Source organism: Pygoscelis adeliae, unplaced genomic scaffold, assembly GCF_000699105.1.
Source record: "Pygoscelis adeliae isolate BGI_AS28 unplaced genomic scaffold, ASM69910v1 Scaffold26, whole genome shotgun sequence".
Classification (NCBI taxonomy): Eukaryota; Metazoa; Chordata; class Aves; order Sphenisciformes; family Spheniscidae; genus Pygoscelis; species Pygoscelis adeliae.
The window spans coordinates 1,659,478-1,681,302 of record NW_008825104.1 but is presented as its reverse complement, the minus strand read 5'-3'; the positions used below and the strand labels follow the sequence as shown (position 1 = coordinate 1,681,302).

Below are 21,825 nucleotides of genomic sequence, written 5' to 3'. Positions count from 1 at the left end.
GAAACTCAATCGATACCCAAATTAAACCCTAAAGACAGTTATAGTTAGATACACTGGGGAAACGGTGGAAAAAATGCAGAAATGCTACGTCATGTTTCGACTGCCTTGTGACGACAAACACGTTTGGAGCGAGAAAGGGGAATTGCCAGCTGAAGCTGTTAATGAACTCCAGCATTAGTTCCCCAGAAAGTCGGACGAGGCAGCTTTGCAAACATTACGGAACAGCAGAATCTGGAACTTGGTGGGGTCCAGGAAGTAACGCTTGCGTTTGCGTAGTGCCACTGAAAGCACCTCCTTTTCCCACAAGCCAGAATCACCTAGCCCCATCTGAGACGCTTTTGCCACACAGTCGTACCAGTGCTCCGTTTGGTGAGCAAAAGCATAGCTAGGGAATGTAGGCCAGTGTATTTGCTTAATTTAACTGCTTAATGCAGTTGTCCTTGCTTAGTTCTCTGCATGGTGAATACTGGTTTGAACCTATGCAAAGTGACTCTGAATTTGAATAGAGCCAGACATTAAGTGTTTCTTAATAATTTCTTAGTAATAAAATAATGTGATTTTATTCCCTTTCCTCTAACCTGAAAAGTAGAACCATCCTGTCTTAATTAACCGATGTGCTAGCATTTAGTCATAACTGAGTGTCATGGCCTGCTAGTGTGTTACAGGTGATTTAATGTTTCTTAATTTTTTATTGTAAGTCTGCAAACCAATTTTTTTTTTTACCAGTACTATAGATTTAGATATTAAAAGAATGAAAAATGGATAAAATAATTACCTGTTTTCTATTAACGTTATCATGAATGTAGGAGAGGGTTACATATAGAAATGTAGTTGAAAAACAAATAAATGAAAACTTATAAAAATACAGTCTGATAAGCTCTTACTGGCATAATACTTCTATACATGTCCAGACAAATACTAATGAAACATCTAGCTTCAGTTTTTCTGCTGAATGTTTAGAAGAAATGCAAAGATTTTGTTTACTTGTTGAGTTTTTTGGCCAATGTAAGATATTTCAAAGGAAAAATGTCTTTTTTTAAATAATATCTTTTTCCTTTGTGGTAGGAGAAGCAGAGTCTTCTGTTATAGTCTTTGAACTTAGCTCTTGCTAATTTACATACTGGTGTAATGCCATTATTGTAAATTATGCTGTTTCTGATTTACGCCAGAGAGATCAGCCAGCCCACTTTCTTTGTGCACTGTGAAATTGAGCACTTCTTTTTGTTGTGTACCTACATTTCTTTAATAAAAATAGTTCCCTGAAAATGTCAAAACATTCCAAGATTTATTTCCTTCAATACTCTTTTATTCTTAATAGGAAAAATCGTATAATTTAAAGTTTGTTTATCATTTTGTCTTCTCATGCAATATAAACGAAAACGATGCTGCTTACTGCCACTATGAAATGTAGGTGCTGAGGAAGAGGGATTTGTCCCGTCGCTTCAGCAGTAACTCAGCTTAACCAGGCACAGGAAGTCCTGCTTTGATAGGGGAACTGCCTAACGCTTAGGGTATTTTTGGAGGGAGGCGGGGAAAAATCCCTTTCTTTTGCTGTTTTGTTTCATTTAATTGCAAACCACTTGGCACTGTTCTCAGACTTGCTGTAGTCTGCAGTGCAAGCTGGAGACCTTCTGCTTTGGTGGTAATCGTTCTACTCCATCCTTGACTAGTTTTGAGTGAGGAAAGGCTATTGGTGTATAATGGTCTGTTATTCCTGCTACTGCCGTCACAGCGTTATCTACTCCTTTCGGCCTCTCTGCCCATGGGATCTGGAGGGAGCATGGTAGCCCTGTGCTTCTTCTACAGGGCTGTTGCTCTAGTTTTGTGCCAGTCGGAGATGCTAGCACTTCTAACTTCTTTTTTAGAGTAAACAAAGTGGAGATTAGTGTTGCACTGTTGTGCACAGGTGAAGGGAACAGCTTAAGTTAGCTACTACAGTTTCAGACAGAGATGTGAGTGTGTCCTGATTTATTCTGCTCCTCAGTACACAGGATTTCATCCCAATGCAAATAGCTGCCTGCTCTTTTCAAAGCTCCGTAATCTCTCCTAGGCACCTACTATACTATCTCAGCAGTAAGAGGTTTCATGGAAAGTTTCCTAATTTTTCTTTGCTTTTTACTCAGATAAAAATGACTTTGTCAATACTGCATAACAAAGCAGAAATAATGAAAACAAAAACTTCACAAACAGGATGCTGGGAGTGCATGCCCCTCTCCTATTGGCACCTTGTTTGTCACAGTGCTTTCAGATGAGGTATTACACCTGACTCCTCATAACAAACTTCATTAATTATGTAATACAGACAGAGCAGAAGACATGCCGCCATGGCATGGTGATCTCTGTGTAGTCACTGAGCAGAGACTCTGAATAAAATATGGATTTGTCTAAACTTCCAGATTAAAAGAGAGCCTTTAAAGAAATGTGTAATTCTTCTTTAAAAAAATAATCAAATGCAAGTGGTTTAATTAGAGGGGTTCTTTGTGTTCTTCAAAATATTTTGGTTAATTGTAACTTGACATCATAAATTAGGTTCTTGAAAACTATTTTCAGCAGACTTTTAAGCAAGTATAATTCAAAATGCAACAACAGTATTTAAAAAACAACTTCACAATTTGGTGTCTTGAATAGCTGCTAGCTCTCTGTATGAAAATCAGTAGTATAATACATGCTTTCACATTCTGCTGAGCACTTTTATACTATTTAAAATCTATCATATGCTGATAAATATTGTGTTTTGCCTTCCAAACAAATCTGATGTTGTATTTTTGATGCCATTGTTCTTCAGCTTCAGTATTAGTTTGTTCTTTGGTCTACTGTGTGGAAACAAAGAGCACTATCACCAAGAAAATCTTGTTAAGGACAGCTTTTAAAACAACAGGAAGCAAATGCAAATCATTTATAATGTATACCAAGTAAGCTAGTGCTCTTTTCTTTCACAAGAAGCTAAACTGAGTCTTCCAGAGACCTGTAGGAATTAAAGATTGAAATTAACATGTAGGCATCTCAGTTCAAGCAACTTCTTAAAGTATAAGTAATGTGGGACCGAATGACAGTTCTTAAATCCGGTTCCAGTTCTGCCACTGACTTTCTGCAAAGCCTTGGCTTATTGATTATATCTCATCTTTTCCAACTGCACATTCATATCCACAGCAAGATACCTACCATGCAGGAATGTTAGGAGGTTTAGTCTAATGTTTATACACTATGTTCAAACAATGCTGGGCATTTTTGTTGTGGTTTAATTCCCCAAACTTGAGGCCATTTTTTCCCACTTCTTTTTCCCTGTCTTGTAAAGGGTATCACTATTGCTTCTCCTCTAAGATGTAGAGATAAAAGCACTTCATTATCTAGCACAATGGCTTCCCGGAAAAACTGGGCTGCTCATTAATCATTATTATTAGCAGTCAGCGCAACACTGAATGCTCACCTTCCTCTCAAGAAAGAAGCTATAACTGAAAACACAAAAGACATCAGTAGTGTGAGGGGCCTACCTTTCCAGATGGTTTTGAATGAAAGCATCTTCACTGATTTGGTTTTGCTGCAGTTCCACTTCAGCGGGCAGCGGCTTATGCTTTGGTCTTGCATGAATGTCTTAAGAAAAATTATCACTGATACTGCCGCTGATTAGGTAGTAGGGTGCTGAATATTGTCCTTCTGTAAAGAGCTCCCAGCCAAGACTCTTAGAACCTAAACATTCTTTTCCAAGCCTGCAGACCTTTTTGCTAACCTCAGGACACTGTGCTTTCTCCTTCAAACCATTTGTCTGCTTTTCACTGGAATGAAAATGCTCCAGTAACTTCATTCAAGAATTGTTAATAGTGCTGACATACTGGCAGTAGTAGGTGGCTTCCCTTTTGGTAAGAACAGGTAACTTCTTTAGCTTAGGTTTGCAGGGCACTTAGAGAGAGAGGACATCAGTTTTCTCACTGGATTTTTTTTCCCTCTTGCTTGGTAAATGGTTACTTTGAGGTGTACAGTTTAGAGAAGACGCATCACTCAAGAGCAGTGCAGTTTTTCAGTATAGCTTCCAGCCTCCCCGGTCAGGATGGGGGAGTGTGTAAATGCATCAATGAGATGATTAAAACAAATCCAAGTTCCACCTGTTGACTTCTAGCTGCATAGATCTTGCATGCTGCCAAATCCTATGTCATTCACTGAGGTTTTTAAGCATTTTCAACTGAAATTCTAGAAGTGCATAGTGTCTGTGACAAGAAGATGCTGGTAAATATGAAATATTGCCTCCCATTATCTAACACATGTAACTTCAGGGGGGCATGTTACCAGTATTTTGGGAATATATGGTATGCTATTGTACTTACTAGCACTCCTTCACTGTGTCATTTATTAATTAAATATATCAGGACAAAATTATCTCACCACAATTCTCAGCTGTATCATCGTATTTGAAATAGGTTCACTATTATGTGTAAAAATCTGGTATGTCAGAAATTTCACTCTTTGATTATCGGGGTTCAATGACAGTATTGGGATAGAGCTTTGCCTCTGTCTACACAGCTGGAGGAATCACAGGTCCTGGGATGGTGAATGGATGTATAAAATACAGCTCTATGGTATAGTTACTATCTTCCTTTTTTCAGCTTTTCATACTTCATTCAGGCAACTGGGCAATGGCTTATGTGTGACCTACCATCTTGTTATTACAGTGTCTTGACATTGCAATAGTTGATACCTGGTGGATATCCACTCATTTTATCCACTTTAATAACACTGCCACTCAGGATTTAATAATACTGAAAAGAGCAGGGAAACTGAGGTTATTATCAATGGAACAGTGGCTTTAGTTTGGTAGAGGACTGCAAAGCATGGAGGACAGAGACACCAGAAGGTGTATCATCTCTTTGATTTTCATATTTGAAAATTTTAAAACCGTTTTAAGAGTAACTTCTGAAAAAGATGATGTAAAGAAGGCAATTTTGTGTCAAAAAGTTGCCTACATTTGTGCACCAGAAAACCAACATGATAAGTAGGAAATTATTTTGTTGGTGATTTTTATGATTCACAAAATCTCAGTTATTTGCCTTTGGTCTTGGTTTTCAAACACATTATGTCATTGATTACTTGTTTGCAATATTTGATATTTGAAGTAATGGTAGGTCAGTTCAATGATGTATAATGAATAACTACGAGTCCTGGAGAGAAAGCTGTTAAATTTTAGTCTGACTTGCCTCTAATATCTAGGTCACATTTAAATTTAGAAATATCTATTTTCTTGTCATAATTTTGTGATTTGAATCTGCAGAAATATGATGTTTTGAGTCAGCCTTCCACTCAGTTCTTCTGGCAACATTTTTTTTCTTGTTGACTAAAACTTTAGTAGGAAATGTAATAAGGTTTTTACACCAATGCTAATGGACAGAATAAAATGACAATCACTCTCAGCCTAAATTTAATGAGGATCTGACCACTGACTCTTTTGATTGATTCCTGATTTTAGCAACATGAGAAAAATAATTCAAACTATTATGCAAATTATCCATACTAAGATACAGAATATATGACACACATACATCCTCATGAGCATGACATGTTGAAGTTCTATCATTATGCCATTTGTTCTAGTCAGTGGCTGCCAAGAACAGGTTTCTATATTTGGTAAAGTGTTTGTGATTTGCATCATAATTTTCAACCATTTTTTCCGAAAATTCCCCACCCACCCTGACAAAAGTGTAGACGAATCAACAAAGATTGAGAATTATAACTAATGGTTGTATTGGTTTTTATTTCCAGTACCATAACTGTTAAATGGCAATGTTAACCCATCCATCACTGTTCACCTGTAGAACATTTGTGGTTTATATCAGTAGTGACTATTTGCACACATACTGGCTTTTGCGGTGTATAGCGTTCTTGTCACTGTCATCAATGAACATGCCTAGTATTTATTAGAAGTTTGAGATGCACTTGTTGACACCTCACATGTTGTGTAATTTAGCAAGGGGAAGGATTTTATTATGTCACACACATGCACAACCAATAATTACAAATGGGAATATTCAATGAGAAGGGTCACAGCCTTGAAACTCTGCATAGATTTTATTTTGGCAGAAGATAGGTCTGCATTGCCTTGGCCATGGGAGGTGATCAAATCACCACTGCTAAGTCCCATGAAAGTGTAGGAAAGTCAGCAAATTCAAATGAGAATTGCTACATGGTGTCCTGTATCAGGCTATGTGGACCCTTAGCTTTCACAGCAAGTGACTCTGAAATAGCCTATCTTACTGTCCCTCTGCTGGGTCAGTCTCCGACCCAGAGAAGCTGTCTGGATCCATGCCTCACTCAGGACTCTGCTGTCCTGTGGGACTCTGGTTTTAGTGAAGTTGAGTGCTCTGCCATGGCTTTTGTTGACCCATACTGACCCTGAATAGCTCTTTTGCTTTCTGTAAGCACATCTGACTCTGTCTGGAGGTAGAGCCCTGCACTTTCTGTGGGGGGAGTGAGGGTAGAAGTTTAATCACACTGACCAAAAGTAATTGCTGTGGCATGTTGTTTGAATATTTCTGCTCAGTGCAGAGCCTCCAGGGAGACACAATGCCTCCTGGAGCTCACCATGTCCTTATGGGCGTGCTAGCTGTCCTATTATTTAAAAGACAGCAGTATGTGCTGCCCTGACACCCCTGCTAACTGCCATGTGCCTGCTCCTTGTCATTGCTTCCTCTCAGGCTTTTGGAGGGTACAGATGCCAGCAGGCAGTAGCACTTACTCAGTGGTCAGCAATGGGTTTACAATTCATGCCTGTTTGAAGGAACCTCTTTTGATCGTCTCCCCACCTTTCTGCTTTAAAAAATTAGTCATCGCTTTCACCTCTGCAGGACATACAGAGTCAGCATTTGCCTCTGTTCTTCCTCAGTGCTGATGGGTTTAATACACATGTAAGCAAGATCCCTAAAACTGCTTGAGCATAAATGGCAGACGCTTCAGCTCTTTGGTACAGTACTTGCTGGAATAATGCTTCCTTGGTTGTGTAGTCAGCAGAGAGCTCTCTGTGATTTTACATATCTTTCATCTCAAGTCACATCTAAATGTAAAATCCAGTGCTCAGGGACATTATATGGATTTGTGACATCTTCTGCTGGGCTGCAGATTAATGAAGCAATGACTGGATTATGCAGCCTCCCCTACATGTATTTCTTCACCTTTGGCAGATGTAATATTGATAATATCCTTTATATAATATGTCATTCCCCCAGGCATAATTCAGTGGAGGTTACCAATATATTTCTCTCTTTCACTTAGCTTTTCCTAATATCATCTTGGAGAGAATTTGGCAGAGCAGAAATTGCATTTAAGAAGGTAAGGAAGAAAGTGCATTAGTGTGGCAGGCAGGAGTACTATTCTGAACAAAGGGAAAGGAAAGTTACATGCTAGTTTGTTTGCTAAGTCATGCCATGGCCCATGTAGCATGTGTTGGTTAGCAAAGCAGCATGGACTGTGTAGCTGAAGAGTATTGTCACATTGTGACACATGGCAATAAGGAGAATCAGCCACAGTTTTCCAGGTCTTGGGATACAACAAATGGAAGATGGACTGTCTGACTTAATGACAACATTCTCCGAAGCTGCTCCATGTTTTCAGCTGACAATAGTGCTGAGGAGATGTCCGTGATAAGGACAGGTCAATTTTGTGTGTAGCTTCTGACTGTCACAGACAAAAGGAAAGCATGAAAGCCCATGAGTAGTTCTCATTGTTTCTCACTGGAAGCCAGCATGCTTCCACCAACACTAGTCTTATTCCTTACACTCAGGACAAACAGTGAGAATCCTATACCAGACCAGGAGAATGAGACATTAAATAGACATAATCGTGATGCCAGAATGTGTGTAATCCAGGTCTAGCTGAAATCTCAGGCTTGCCATAGACTTCACTGGAGAAAGAGCTTTCTATTAGCATTTTGACTCTTCTACCAGAATTTTTGGTGTTTGAACTTGGTAGACCATCTATGCTGCTAAATTCCCCACAGAAATTAAAGGTACTTTTTAAGTTTAGTGATCTGTCCGTGTACAGAAGCTAGTGAACAGGAAAGTATGCTGTATTTTAAAGCATTATTTGTATTCATTCCTAAAAAATGTCAGTTTCTAGAATTATAGTTCAAAATTTCTTGTTTGTGTTTACTCAGGCTCATTGATAGTGCTTTTTGATTTACATGATCTAGAAATATATGCCATTTTGTTGCTATAAGCTGGGAATGTATGAACTTCAGTTGTTGGCTTTATTTGCTGGTTTACTTGTTTTTATCACCTCTGAGTGATTCCTTACCCCTTCCAAAATCTGATTCTTCGCAGCTGAGAAGGGAACTGCTTTCTTGAGAGATTCCTGCTTTTCATTACATCAAGCGAAGATACTCGTTCATTTGTAACTGGGAATTACATATTTCTGGGGGAAAAAAAAAAGAGATAGGAAGGCTGGCTTCTCAAAGATATAGCTTACTCTATGAGAAACCTTAAACATAGGATGTTCTATGTGTCACAGCAAGAACTTACCTTTTCCTTGTGAACTTTTGGAATGGAGTTCTGGCAAAGCTTTCACTATCTAGGTGGAATTGAAGGACAGGGAGAGGAATCAGCAGAATGCTAGTTTGTGCACTTCATTTTGAAATGCAAATGCTTGCCATTTACCCATTTTATTCTTCCTTTTCTTTCTTCCAGAAATCTCCTCTATGTTTACCCTCAGAGGCTGAATTTTGCTAACCGACCGGCTTCTGCAAGAAACATTACCATCAAGATCCAGTTTATGTGTGGCGAAGACCCGTCCTGTGCAATGCCGGTAATAAATGCTGAGATTTCTTAGCAGACTTTTGCTTAAGTGTATTCCTGAGGAACCTCTGAAGACATAACTCATTGTTTACTTCCCATCACCACAGCTTCTAGTGGGACCTTAGGAAGCCTAACATCAGAGAGCTTGTGAAGCTTGTCATTCTCATCATAAAGGAGGGCTGTAGTCCCTACCCACAACAGGAAATACTTGTCGCTCAAGTGGAATGGAGGCATGTTACTCCCTCCTATCTAAGTCTTCCTACCTTACTTTCAGAAAAGTAACATAGCATTAAATCAATGCTGCGTTGGGAACTCTAATGGTAAAATTTCACAGAACTTCAGAGACCTTATAAAAATGATGTCGTCTATCTTCCAGTGTAATTCCTCCATATGCACTATGTGTACACAAATACTCATGTGTAACACTGGAAGCTGGAAGTTGGGATCTTCATTGCCTGAATCTGAACGGGTGCACAATCATGCAGTGTAGGTAGAATTTTCTGTGTTTGAAACACGTTGTGTATTAGGGCATACATGTGCACTACTAGCAGAGCAGGCAGCACTGTCTGTGTTCAGGTTGTTCAACATTTCTCATTATAAGATCCTCCCTTCAGCTTTACTAAGCTTCAGATGTTCAGTTTGAAGTGTTCTAACCCAGACGTCTGCTTCAGCCTGAATTTTTTGGGAAATTGTCAGACAGCGTAATCGGCTATTTGAAAATGACATAATTGGGATAAAATCTTTTGTGATTTTATGTGTTAGAGGGGGAAAAAAAAGAGTGGAAATATTACCTTGAGGAACTTTAATCCAATATGTTGGAGCAAGGACTGACACCTGACCAGCCTTTATCAGTGTGCTGACACTGCACAGTATATGCTTCTCAGCCTTACTCCATATGAGCTCTGGAATTGAAATTAGAGCTTCAGCACAGTGTTTTCCCAAGCCATGTTTCTTCCAGAGCTGGAGCTGTGCCATGTGAATGTAGCACCATCTTTTACACAATACTGCATTGTTGGTTTCCTTAAACTCTGCCCATATTACGATTAAGTTTTGACAAATGCTTAGGACAGACACAGTTTGTCTGGCATCCCTCTCCACCGTGAGAGAGCTTTATCTCAATACATATGGACTTGTGCTGTACAGATATACTTCTATCTAAGCTCATGTCCCAGGGCTCCCTTTAAAGTTATTGCGTTCCAGGACCTTACCATGAGGCTATGTTTGAAATGAGGGAAGCAAATCGTGCACCGAAAATGCCTATTTCTCTTCATTGATTGTAAAGGAACTTGGGAACTCTAAGGTAAGGTGAGATGGGTCTCACCCTAAGTGAGCAGGCTACAACTGAAAAACAAACTTCTAAAAATAATTTTAATTTAACTTTTTAGCATTTAGTTAAAGTCAATGTGACAATGTGTAAGAGGCTTACCATAACTGTATTCCTGCAATTCCTAACTTTTTAGTGCATGACTGGAGAATGTGATGGGAGGTAGTCACTGGCTCCGGAAATGACCTCTGCTCTGTTTTCCTGGTGTTTTACCCTGAATGGTGTGTGGGGAAGATGCTTCGTAGTAAGACATTTGTGTCAACATGCTAAGATAAAATTGAAGAGTCATTTTCAGCCTTCAGATACTGTCTTAAAATGTATATAAGATGATGACAATTGAATGCTTTAGACCTGACTGCTGTTACTTTCTTTTCTTCTTAATGTAGGTAATTTTTGGGAAATCTTCAGGTCCAGAATTTGTGCAAGAAATACACACAGCTATCACATATCATAATAAGTAAGTATTGTTGCTATATGTGTGATTTGAGAAGTATTAATCATGACTTCTTTAAATAATTCTTAGCCTACATAGTTCATCAAGGAATGCTGGTACTAATCCATTTTAAACATTTACATTTTATGCAGATTTGTCATATCTAATTTGGATTGCTACTTGCATTTGCATAAGTGACCATTTTTCCATAAGTGACCATTGTGTAAGCGACTCTTGCTTTTCTTGTTTGGAGCTTTTCAGAGGTTAGTTGAGAATATTCCTAATCTGAAGATTAAGGAACAGGAGCAGGAAGCAGCAGCACAACTTTGTAACAGCATTCACTTCGATGAATTCACAGATCCAAAAGAGCTGAAGGGACATTCTCATTCTCATGAATGTGGACTCAGGATTCAGGATTTACACAATAAATATGCTGGAACCCAAAATTAAGACAATGTTTTTGAAAATATAGAGATGGGTGAAAACTGAAACATTCCAGCTGATACCATCTATGCTTTTCCTGATTCAAAGCTGTAGATAGTTCATAAATATAGCTGTATATATATGTACTTCGTTTAGCTCGGCTCTGAGGCTGTTTTCAGGATTTACACAGTTTTTATAACCCTAGCATCTAAAAGCCTACTGGCAAATTTGCCTTCTGCTCAATCTCATACTTACATTGGAAATGTGCTTGGCATTTTTTTAAACAGGTCCCCTGACTTTTATGAAGAAGTGAAAATTAAGCTGCCAGCAAAACTCACAGAGAAGCACCATCTATTGTTCACGTTCTATCACATCAGCTGCCAGCCAAAGCAAGGAGCATCTGTGGAAACCCTCCTCGGCTATTCAGTAAGTTCCATGTGATATATAAGTGTGTGTGTATATGTATCTACATCCCATGCAAACAGACTCTTTCCTCTTCAAGAATTTTGTCATATATTCCCTTTCTGGTTATGGTAATACATCAAAACCAGTAGAAGGTCTTAATCTTAATTCACAGAAAGCAGATGCAACCTGTGCTATGTTGCATCCTCGTCCTGGAATTTTACATCGTTAAGTGTCTTTGGAGTTGATGAATTCACCTGATGCAACTGAAGTTAAGTATACACCTAAATATTTGGATCAGCAATGCTTTATAGCATATCACCTAATTCTGTTAGATTGTATTTATTGCAATAAAACCCCTAAAACATATGCAATTACAATTATTTACTGTTATCTAACATGTTCATACACGAGGTAACAACTAATACAATATTTTCAATTAGGTTTTATATGGCATATCATTTATGTTCTAAAGTGTCTTTTACCCACATCAAAATTAAAAAACAGAAAGCATCTAGAAGGTAAAATGTAATTCTCTTGCATTCATTACCTTCATGTTGAGGCTAGCCTATTTTAGCTTAAGAAATATATATTGTAGCATAGTCTCCTTGACCTTTTTCTTTATCAATCAATATTTTTAACTGGAAAGATTTTAAAATAAGAGGAAAGCATAGATGATGATAATACTTCAGATTTGAAAACATCTTAGTGCTATGGTCAGCAGTTGAGCTGTGGGGCCAGACAAGTGCTTTTGATGAGTTCCTGCTATGAAGTTTGTATTTGTTTTTGATCCCAGTACTGAGAATCCTTCCAAAAGGGCTTTCTTTTATGGACAGATATAGTCCCACCAATGTCAATGGGATTGGTAAGAAGTAAATCAGTTTGTAGTTCAGGAGCAAGACTTGGCACAGGTGAGGACTTAATTTTCAAGCTTCTGCTCACCTAAATACAAAATATTTCTGTCCTGGATCCTCAAATGCACAGTCTCTTTCAGACTTGAATAGGAGAAAAATTAAGTGTGTCAAATATGAATACAGGGTTATGATGAGTCATTCTGGCCTTAATCCTCATGGTGACCACAACCAAGATGTTCAATTTATCCTTAGCAAAACTTTAACTCTGTTGGTTTCCTTCAAAGCCAAGGATCAGTCTATTCAAGATACACAATTTTTTACATAAAAACATGGACTCTACTAAATCCTTCTGGTAGGATTTATAAGAATAATATATGTCACACATGAAAAGCTCTGTGTTTGTTTTCTTCAAAAGGGATGGTTTGTAAAGCAGTCTTGTACCTTTTTCTACAGTAGCTATCAGTGAATTTAAAATGCAAAGAAATTACTGTTGAATGGGTTAGAGCAGAGAAGCTTGGGTCAATATCTCATTTGTTGTTTTGTTGACTGTACATAACAAATTAGATAAATAGCCCTAATCGTATATAGTCATGAATATTGCTGTGTTTTTTCTTCATTTGTTTCAGTGGCTGCCAATTCTGTTAAATGATCGTCTTCAAACTGGACATTATTGTCTTCCTGTTGCATTGGATAAGCTGCCTTTCCACTATTCAATTCACTCTCCTGAGGTAACAAAGAAAATTATGAAAAGATAATATTTCCCTAATGTAGAAGAATAGTGTAAGTGTTTTACAAGCTAACATTGCTGACTGCTTGTAGACAATGCCTCCTTGTTGTACTTTAAAAGGGGAAAGCTCTGGAGAAAAATGTTGTTGTTATTATTGTCACTGGTGTTATTATTATTTTATATTGTGTTTTTTAAAGTTAGTTATCCAAGCAAATCCTTGTAAATTGTCTAATCAGGGATACATTTGTTTAGAGGGTGTCAAGTCAATAATTTGCTTTCTTCCATAGGATGATTTACTCATTTTTTTGTGGCTGTGTGGGTGAGGGAGGAGAAATGGAATCAGGTGCTGCTACTGGAGCAGAAAACTCTGCCCTCTGAGTAAATACGGCAAGTAGCACCACATGACATGGAGTGCCTTTGGCAGTGCTTTAACTGGGAACTTCTAACCTTAAAAATGTCCCATCAGAAGATATATATTCGCACTGTCTGTGCTAGGCGTCCAGCTGAAGTGCTCCAAGTTTCCCTGTGCAATGTATCAAGTTCTCTCCATCTAGCCTATGGGAACAAGAAGATGCCTAGCTGTGGTCCTCTGTATGGCACTGAATTCGGATATCTAAAATTAAGTGAATAGAGTGAATACCCTATAGATGCCCGTGTAAACAGACTTTTTGTTTGATAGTTAAAAGGAAGATGATGATTCCCATATTTCGTTTCCATCACAGAAAGTTCCATCTCAGACACCACCGATTAAGTGGGTTGAAGGACACAAGGGTGTTTTCAATGTTGAAGTGCAAGCTGTTTCATCTGTTCACACTCAGGTAATGCATCAGAAGCAACATACAGCTGTAGTTTCATTTCAAAGAGAATTCAGATGTCCAGACCAACTTAGGAGGTTTATGAAATGGAGATGTTTAAGCCCACACAGGTTTAAAAACAACTAACAGCTATGGAAGTAACCTGATATCCTCAGAGAATGAAATCCTTTGTTGAAATGAAATCCATTGGTACAAGTGAACAAATGAGCACTCTCAGCAGCAAGTCACATCAAGCAATAGGGAGGCTGGTGTCCTCTCAGCTCAGCAAGGGTCTGCTTAGGCTGTGTTTGAAAGGCACTGGCAGGGCACAGTGCCAGTTTCTGCAGTTTGCATCTTCTATTCTGCAAGGCTAGTTCAGACAATGTGTCTACATCTGCAGAGACACAGCACCTCCCCACCTGTAGGGACAGGTTATACTGCCAGAATGCTTTAGGCAGCTCAGCCGTCAATGCCATGTGGTGTGGGCACACAAGTTTAGTGCTGAGTGAGAACTCTATGATTCTGGTCATTTGAATGTGATAGGAAATTGGAGCTTTGCCCATCCTACTGGGGTACAGGTTGAAGCAGTGCAACTTTATTTTGTTTCTGCTCCTTTACAGTGTCTCCTACCCATCATCCCATTCTAGTTAACCCTGGTGGCTATGTCCCAAAAATTGGAGGCCCTGTGTCTGAAACAGGTCCATCACCCCTTTGCAGCATGCCTTTTAAATATAAGTAGGGCATGCTCATAAGGCGCACAACTTTTGTGTAGCTGGAACTTATGTGTGGGTGGCAGAGGGATAGACCTATGACATGACAGAGTTTTGTCAGGGAGAGGGAACCGTATTTTCATTAAATGAAGTAATCACTTTAGTGAGGGCTTTAACTTTTCTGCTTTTAATCTGATCTAACCAGAGTCTGAATTTCAGCCAGATGAAAAGGAGCAAATAAAAGGCTGTGACAGCTGCTTTACAAATTGATCTCCAGGGCTAGCCACCACTGCAAGCCAGAAGGGTGAAAATATTTTCTCTCCTCCCATGAGGACAATCAGACTTTGCTTAGCTAGCCGCAGCCTGAACTATATCAACTTTGTTAATTGTGAGTGCTGTATTTGCAGGATAACCACTTGGAGAAGTTCTTCACTCTGTGCCATTCTCTGGAAAGTCAAGTGACATTCCCCATTCGACTGATGGACCAGAAGATTACAGAGGCTACACTGGAACATGAATTGAAACTCAGCATTATCTGTTTGAATTCTTCACGCCTTGAACCTCTTGTCTTGTTTTTACATTTGGTACTAGATAAACTTTTCCAGCTGGCTGTACAGCCCATGGTCATAGCTGGCCAGACAGGTATTTACTGGTGCATGGCCTTGGAGTGGTAGTGCAAGCAACCTAGAGATGTGCGGGAAATGATTGCTAAATATCCAGGCTCAGATTTAGTATTTGGGGTAGTCCACTTCAGAAAGAGTTGTGCTTCTCAAGACACAGTTTCACTGCACAACTTAATCAGGTTTAACTGAGTCTGCCTTCTCTCCTTTTCGCCCTACATAGAATACTCTCAGACTTTGGTTGGGAGGTATGTTAAATTGTAGTGGTTTACTTACCTGGAAATATAGGTCAGAAAGTGGATTGTGGTTTAACTGTGTTTGGTATTCAGTTATTTTGCAAGGAAAATGCAAGCAAAATCACTTGTCCTACAGCTGACATTGCTGACTGCACCATATCCTCTGCCCAAATATCTTTAGAGAGAATTGGGTGAGCACGAATAAGAGAGGGTATAGTAACCCACACAGTTTTTTCTGTTACTGAGGTTGCCAGTTGCCCATCACATATGTTAACTCTGGAGGGAAAGCATACTTGGAGACAGTGGTGTAGTTTATTTCCTATCTCATTTTAGTAATCAACACTTGTGATCCACTATAATATTTGTGGAAAAGCCTGCTAGCTTGTGTTTGTCTGTCAGCTGGAGAATAATGAGTCTTAGTGTTCCTCAAGTAGGTATTTTATAGGAAATGCATGAAGGCTGCTAGAAATTATAATTAACAGTTACAGTCTGCTTTTATCTAGCACAAAGTGATGGAGAAGCAGTGATTGGGTTGAAAGTTAGTGGGTCTACTGAAGAGTGGTCATTGGCCTATGTAGACCTTGGGTCTGGTCAGGTATAGCAGTTGCTGTCTAAAGCTCTGAATTTGTTAAGGACTGATTAAAGCATGCAGGATTAGTTGTTATTGGTACAAAGAACGCCCTCACCTAATAATATTATACCCTTCAGTGCTGAGACTAATTCTTGCCTTTGTTTCACAGCCAACTTCTCACAGTTTGCCTTTGAATCTGTGGTTGCAATAGTGAACAGTCTCCACAACAGCAAAGACCTGAGCAAAGACCAGCATGGGAGGAACTGCCTCCTGGCATCTTATGTCTACTATGTATTTCGCCTGCCAGACCCTCAAAGAGAAGTAGTCAAAGCAGGTAATATTGGTGCAAGGGTTGCAAAAGTATTCTTTTTTCTTGATACATGCTATTCAGCATGGTGCTTCTGAGAGGAGGACTTAGGGAACTGGCCTATAAAATAGCAAACACAACTTCTCAGACCCAGACTGCATACTACTTAAGCACAGCACTGTTCAGATATATCATTTTTCTCAGAGGAAGGTCAGGGATCTCAGTGCAGCAAAGAGCAACATGGACTTGCCCCCCATAATCTCTATCTCTCAGTCATGCATTTAAGATGCAGGGTTGAGATGAGAGAACTCCACAGCTATTGCAACACCGTAGCTTCATGAAGATGAAAGTGAGAGACATCTCCTAAACTGAGGCTTTCTTTAGAGGAACTTCCTCCAGAAATTAAAATGGCCTTAAGATGCCAATTTCTTACTGGCCTGCACATCAGTAAACTACTTTCCATGCAAACTAACTTACTGCCAGGTGGCATAGGGTCAAGCTCTGCCAATTTCTCCGTCGCATTAGGGATGTCATCAGAGGATAAAATCCTGTACGTTGGCCAGCAGGTTGAGGGAGGTGATCCTTCTCCTCTACTCAGCATTGGTGAGGCCACACCTGGAGTACTGTGTCCAGTTCTGGGCTCCTCAGTACAAGAGAGATATGGACATACTGGAGAGAGACCAGCCAAGGGCAACAAAGGTGATGAAGGGACTGGAGCGTCTCTCCAATGAGGAAAGGCTGAGAGAGCTGGGGCTGTTCAGCCTGGAGAAGGCAAGGCTCAGGGAGGATTTTCAATGTATACAAAGATCTATACATAGGTCTTTGGAGGGTGCAAAGAAGACAGAGCCAGGCTGTTTCCAGTGGTGCCCATTGACAGGACCAGAGGCAATGGGCACAAACTGAAACACAGGAGGCTCCCTCTCAACATCAGGAAACACTTTTTTCCTGTGAGGGTGACTGAGCAATGGAACAGGTTGCCCAGAGAGATGGTGGAGTCTCTCACCTTGGAGATACTTGAAAGCCATCTGGACACAATCCTGGGCAACTGGCTCTAGGTCGCCCTGCTTGGGCAGGGGAGTTGGACCAGATGACCTCCAGAGGTCCCTTCCAACCTCAACTGTTCTGTTATTCTGCTGCAGTCCATTGTCCTAAAGCCTATAGGATTCATTTGATCAATTGCTATGTATTAACTGACTTACCACCAAGCAGCTATGCTGTGGGAGCTAAAGATAAGTAGGCCCTTTTCTCTTTCAAATATTCGTTTAAATCCCCCTTGAGGGATGCTTAGACTGATGTTAGGATGTGCTAAAATCTCTGAGCTTGCCTCCACTTGGAAATTCTTTATCCTGGAAAAATAAGGTCCATGGGGAAGCTGAAAACTAGGTAATCATTTAGTGAAATTCTTGCCGCAGTACTCCTTGCTTCCTTGAATACTTTGAATGTGGTGTTAAATGTTATGTGTTGAAGGTGGTATTTTGTGTTTAGGCCCGTGAATCTTGTCTTAATATACAGCAAATTAAAAAGAGCCATGGGAAGAAGAAAGACCTATTGCAACAGTGCTGCGGCTCATGTAGCCCTGTTAATCTTTTGTTACTGCTTGTGCAATCACCCTGTGAGCTGTTGACTCAGAAAACATCTGCACCTTTTCATTCAATGCCTGTGTAATTTGTTAATGAAGCAGTTAGTGGTGAGTTTTTCAGGAGCTTTATGCTATTCAAAATGGTGATGCTGTAACAGAACTGAGCAAAGCTGGCTTGAATCTCATGTTTGTCTCATATATATGTCCTTTAGTCTTAGTTCAAACATCTCCCTTTGGGCAGGTGCAGGCAGCAGTGCCGTTTTGACAGAGTCTCGTTATTATACATTTGGACGCACTTCCGCAGTGTCTGTTGGGAGTAAACTCTTGCAGAGCCGAGTGATAAGCTGCAGCAATCCTGACATCACTGTTACACAAACTGCTACTGATGAGGAGGTCAAAAACATCATGTCATCCAAGGTAAGAGAACAAAGACAAATATCTGGAGAATTGTATGGGCCAAAACCTAATAATGTAGATTTGTTCTTTGAGGGTTGGATTTGCTTCTTGTAAATGCAGTGTATGTATCACCAGAAGCATTTGCTGTTTATCTGATTTGGCATAGTTACACGTTAAATCCCATTGCTAAATTCTGATGTCTTTTATCAATTAAGAGGGCAAGAGGTGGGAACTCTGTCTTTTGTTTGAGGCTTAGATACTCCACAGAGGGATTTGCTTTTTTGATGTCCCTCACTCTCCTGTTCTTCCTGATATTTAGGTTCTGTTCATGTCTGATGACGTGGGCTGGTCAAGGTTGCACAGGGTCAGTGTGAGAAAAGACTACTTTTGATTACACTGGGAACAGATTCACTTTCTGAAAGGGGTGAAAGAGCCCTCAGAAGGGAAATAGTTTTCCTAAAATGCACTGATAATTTATTCTTGCTCCTTTTAACTCTTTTTTTTTTTTTCAAATCACAGAGCCTGTTTAGTGCTAAATAGTTTCCTGTTAAAAAAAAAGTAGGCAATTTATATGACAGCAGTCCCATGGTTTTTTATCAGCTATAGTACAGATGCCACATGCACATTTTGTAACTGGGTCTTTCCAGATACTTAATTCAACCACAGAGTGAAACACAAACTTCCTCTGTCTTTCTCATGCACAACTACATGTTGTGCATGTGCCACCAACAGCTTATGGGATAGAAAGGACGATGACAGCTGAGAAGCAGAATTTTGCTTCCCTGATTGGCACCTGGTGCTTGCTGGTCTACGGCATCCCAGGCTCATATCAGAGCTTTATGAGGATGACTGTGCTTAGCTCTCTGGGGAAACCAAAATCTAGAGTTCCCCATCCAGCAGAGCTGGGAAGCTGTGCCTCTGACAAAAGCAGGAGTTTTCTCCTGTGCAAGGAACCTGCTCCTAGCTGCAGCCCTGGCAGAGCTCCACAGCAGCATGTCTGCTGAGCTCTGAACCGTATCCCCCCTCCCTTTTCTTTGGGTGTTATGTATATAAAACACTGCTTCTCAAGCAGGTTGTTTTCAGAAACATTTTGAAGCCTTTTCTCCATTGAATGATCACGTGCCTCTCCAGTTAAAGTGAATGGGTGCTTGTCTTCAGCAAATTAAACCAGAGCTAGTAAGGTGCACAGGCTTTGCCAATCTATTTGATTTGTATATATGGGCATACATATTCATACATAGCAATTTTTAATAATGTAGATTTGAACTTAATAGCTTTATGAATTTTACTCTAATGTACTGTGTCCTAAAAAAACAGATCTCAAGGCTTTTTTTTTCCAAATTAATACAAAATCAAAATGTTTGATATTACAGCTTCATCACACTGATAAATGTAGCAATTTACAATTGGCTGCTGCCATTTCACTGCCTTTTAAATTGGCATTAGTTTTAGTGGAAGGAAGACTCCCAGATGCTAGTTAATTTCGGATGTAAAGCCACCGGATAAACTTAAAGGACAGTTACCCTTGAAAGGGGCAGCACTTCAAAAATACAGCTGCAGTGCTGAAATTGGGCACGTGATGGCAGTGTTGGCATTTGCACGCTCCTGCGGCTGCTGCATTTAGGTCGTCTTTGGCCTCCACTGGAAAGGGGGATGGGGAGAAGGAAAGGAAGAGCTGTTTAGGTGAACATGTGTGCATACCTTCCAGAAAAACCACCGCTGCTGATTTCTTCTCTGTTAATTAGCTCAAGTTATGTATTAACTTACTATTATGTATTTCTTCTGGCTACGCCCTCCAGCCTATGGATCACAGCTCCAGCCGGATGTCTTTCTATGTTGAAGGAACAAATGACATGCCAAGTGTTTGTGCAAGTCCAAGACCATCCAATAAAAAGGTAGCCTACCACTAAGCGTGAGGGCACACATTAACAGAGCCTGGAGCCTCCTGAGGCAGTGCTGGCAATGAGCACTTCTAAACGAGGAGAGGGGAGAGAGAGAACAAAATGACAACTGGTTTTGTCGAACAAGGAGTTTGTGATGGAATATTGAATCAGGGGGTAAATATTACCCAAACTTTTCTGCTTCTGCTCCAGAGTCTTTAGATTCTTTTTCCAGGACAGATTTAGACAAGTAGCAGCCTGCCTGGATCCTCCCTTTGCTCTCTTTCTCAAGGTGTTAGGGCCTCTGTCTTTTTCCACTGCTGTTTACCCTTGGATACCTGCCTGTACATGTTACAGTAAACTGCATTCAGAAATGTTTGCCATCTCTTTCTTCTGTAAAGAATGTTTTTCTTTTCCCCTTTTTGTAGCTTTTAGAACCAAGAAATTCCTTCCTATCTTGAGTATGTATTCCCAAATAGCTTTTTAACAACATAGAAGATACCATATCACACAGATAATTTTTCCAGAGCTGTATCTTGTGTTTGGCATTGATCAGTAGCAGTGGTTTTGAATGAAGAAGCAGGAGAAAAACTCTGCAATGAGCAGTTCAGAATCTGAATTACATTTAAGAAACTCCCCTTTCTTACTCCTGTTTATTGGTTTGATTTCTGCCAAAAAGCATAGAGGTTTATAACCAATCTGAATATTGGATGGATTAATATGTCCTATTCAATGTAAATATGCTTAGGAATCTCATTAGCTTTATTGTTTGTGTCAGGAATAGAAAACAGACATTGCAATAAATTTTTAGTCCAGATTTGAGTTTCCTAAAAGTTTAGATCATTGGAATTGGGTGTCTTATGGTCAGATCTCGCTGCAAAGAGTATTGTCTCCAACTAAAAACCTCTGTACAAGCTCTGCTGTTGTTATTGCTATGTCCTTCTCTCCCACTACAGAGACAATCTTACACCTATCTTCTCTCAAAAAACATGGATGTGCTAAATGGAAATGTTTAGGGGGGAGTGGGGAACGTGACTGCTCCCTGTCATGCACAAAGCCAGTGGCCTGACGATAGACCAAAGGCATTTCCCAATTTAGTTATCCGGGGTTCTGGAGCCACAGAAAAATGGGTCCCAAAGTCTGTTTGCCACCAACATTCCTTATATGTCATTTTGGTCAAATCTGCCTTCTCATCCTACAGGGATGTCCACACATCCCCATCCAGCTGCTGACTCTCCAGTATAGGGGAGTTTCCCACAGGGAAGATGAGTTGATTGAAAAGCCATTTCCCAACACTCTGTGTTTATTATCTAGCATTTCCATGAGGAGCTGGCACTGCAGATGGTGGTCAGCACGGGTATGGTGAGAGAATCTGTCTTCAAGTATGCCTGGTTCTTCTTTGAGCTCCTGGTAAGATTTGACAGTGGTATTTTACAGTAAGTTAATGGTATAGTAAGTTAAATGTAGCAGGTACTCCAGGCACAGATTTAGTTGGGTGGTGATATCTTCAGTTATTCAGCCCCAGCGTAAAAAGGAGAGGTCCCAAATAATGGAAGTACAACTAAAGAATTCTCTATATTCACCCTCATTCGCCACTGACAGCTTGTGATGGCAAAGTCCTGCATGAACTACATGCACAGTGGTCCACACCTTGCAGAAGGCTGAAAGACAGACATCAAACTGAGCCCTTCCTTTTCTGTGAATACCTTTTCCTGTCTTTTCCACTTTGTTAACAACATGGGAGCAGTGACAAGGCTCCTCAAAATCACAGTTTCACAGAGCCCTGAGGTGGTGGATG

General features: G+C 40.0%; 1 protein-coding gene across 1 annotated transcript in view; it reads left to right on the top strand.

The window, feature by feature from the left end:
• Positions 1–21,825, top strand: part of DOCK8 (dedicator of cytokinesis 8) — a 74,814-nt gene that overhangs the window by 19,009 nt on the left and 33,980 nt on the right. The window contains exons 14-23 of the mRNA XM_009327224.1: positions 8,664–8,781; positions 10,482–10,552; positions 11,239–11,377; positions 12,834–12,935; positions 13,657–13,752; positions 14,846–15,080; positions 16,035–16,199; positions 17,993–18,168; positions 19,947–20,042; positions 21,342–21,437. Coding sequence (XP_009325499.1) covers positions 8,664–8,781; positions 10,482–10,552; positions 11,239–11,377; positions 12,834–12,935; positions 13,657–13,752; positions 14,846–15,080; positions 16,035–16,199; positions 17,993–18,168; positions 19,947–20,042; positions 21,342–21,437 — 1,294 coding nt within the window. The remainder of the gene's footprint in view (positions 1–8,663; positions 8,782–10,481; positions 10,553–11,238; positions 11,378–12,833; positions 12,936–13,656; positions 13,753–14,845; positions 15,081–16,034; positions 16,200–17,992; positions 18,169–19,946; positions 20,043–21,341; positions 21,438–21,825) is intronic.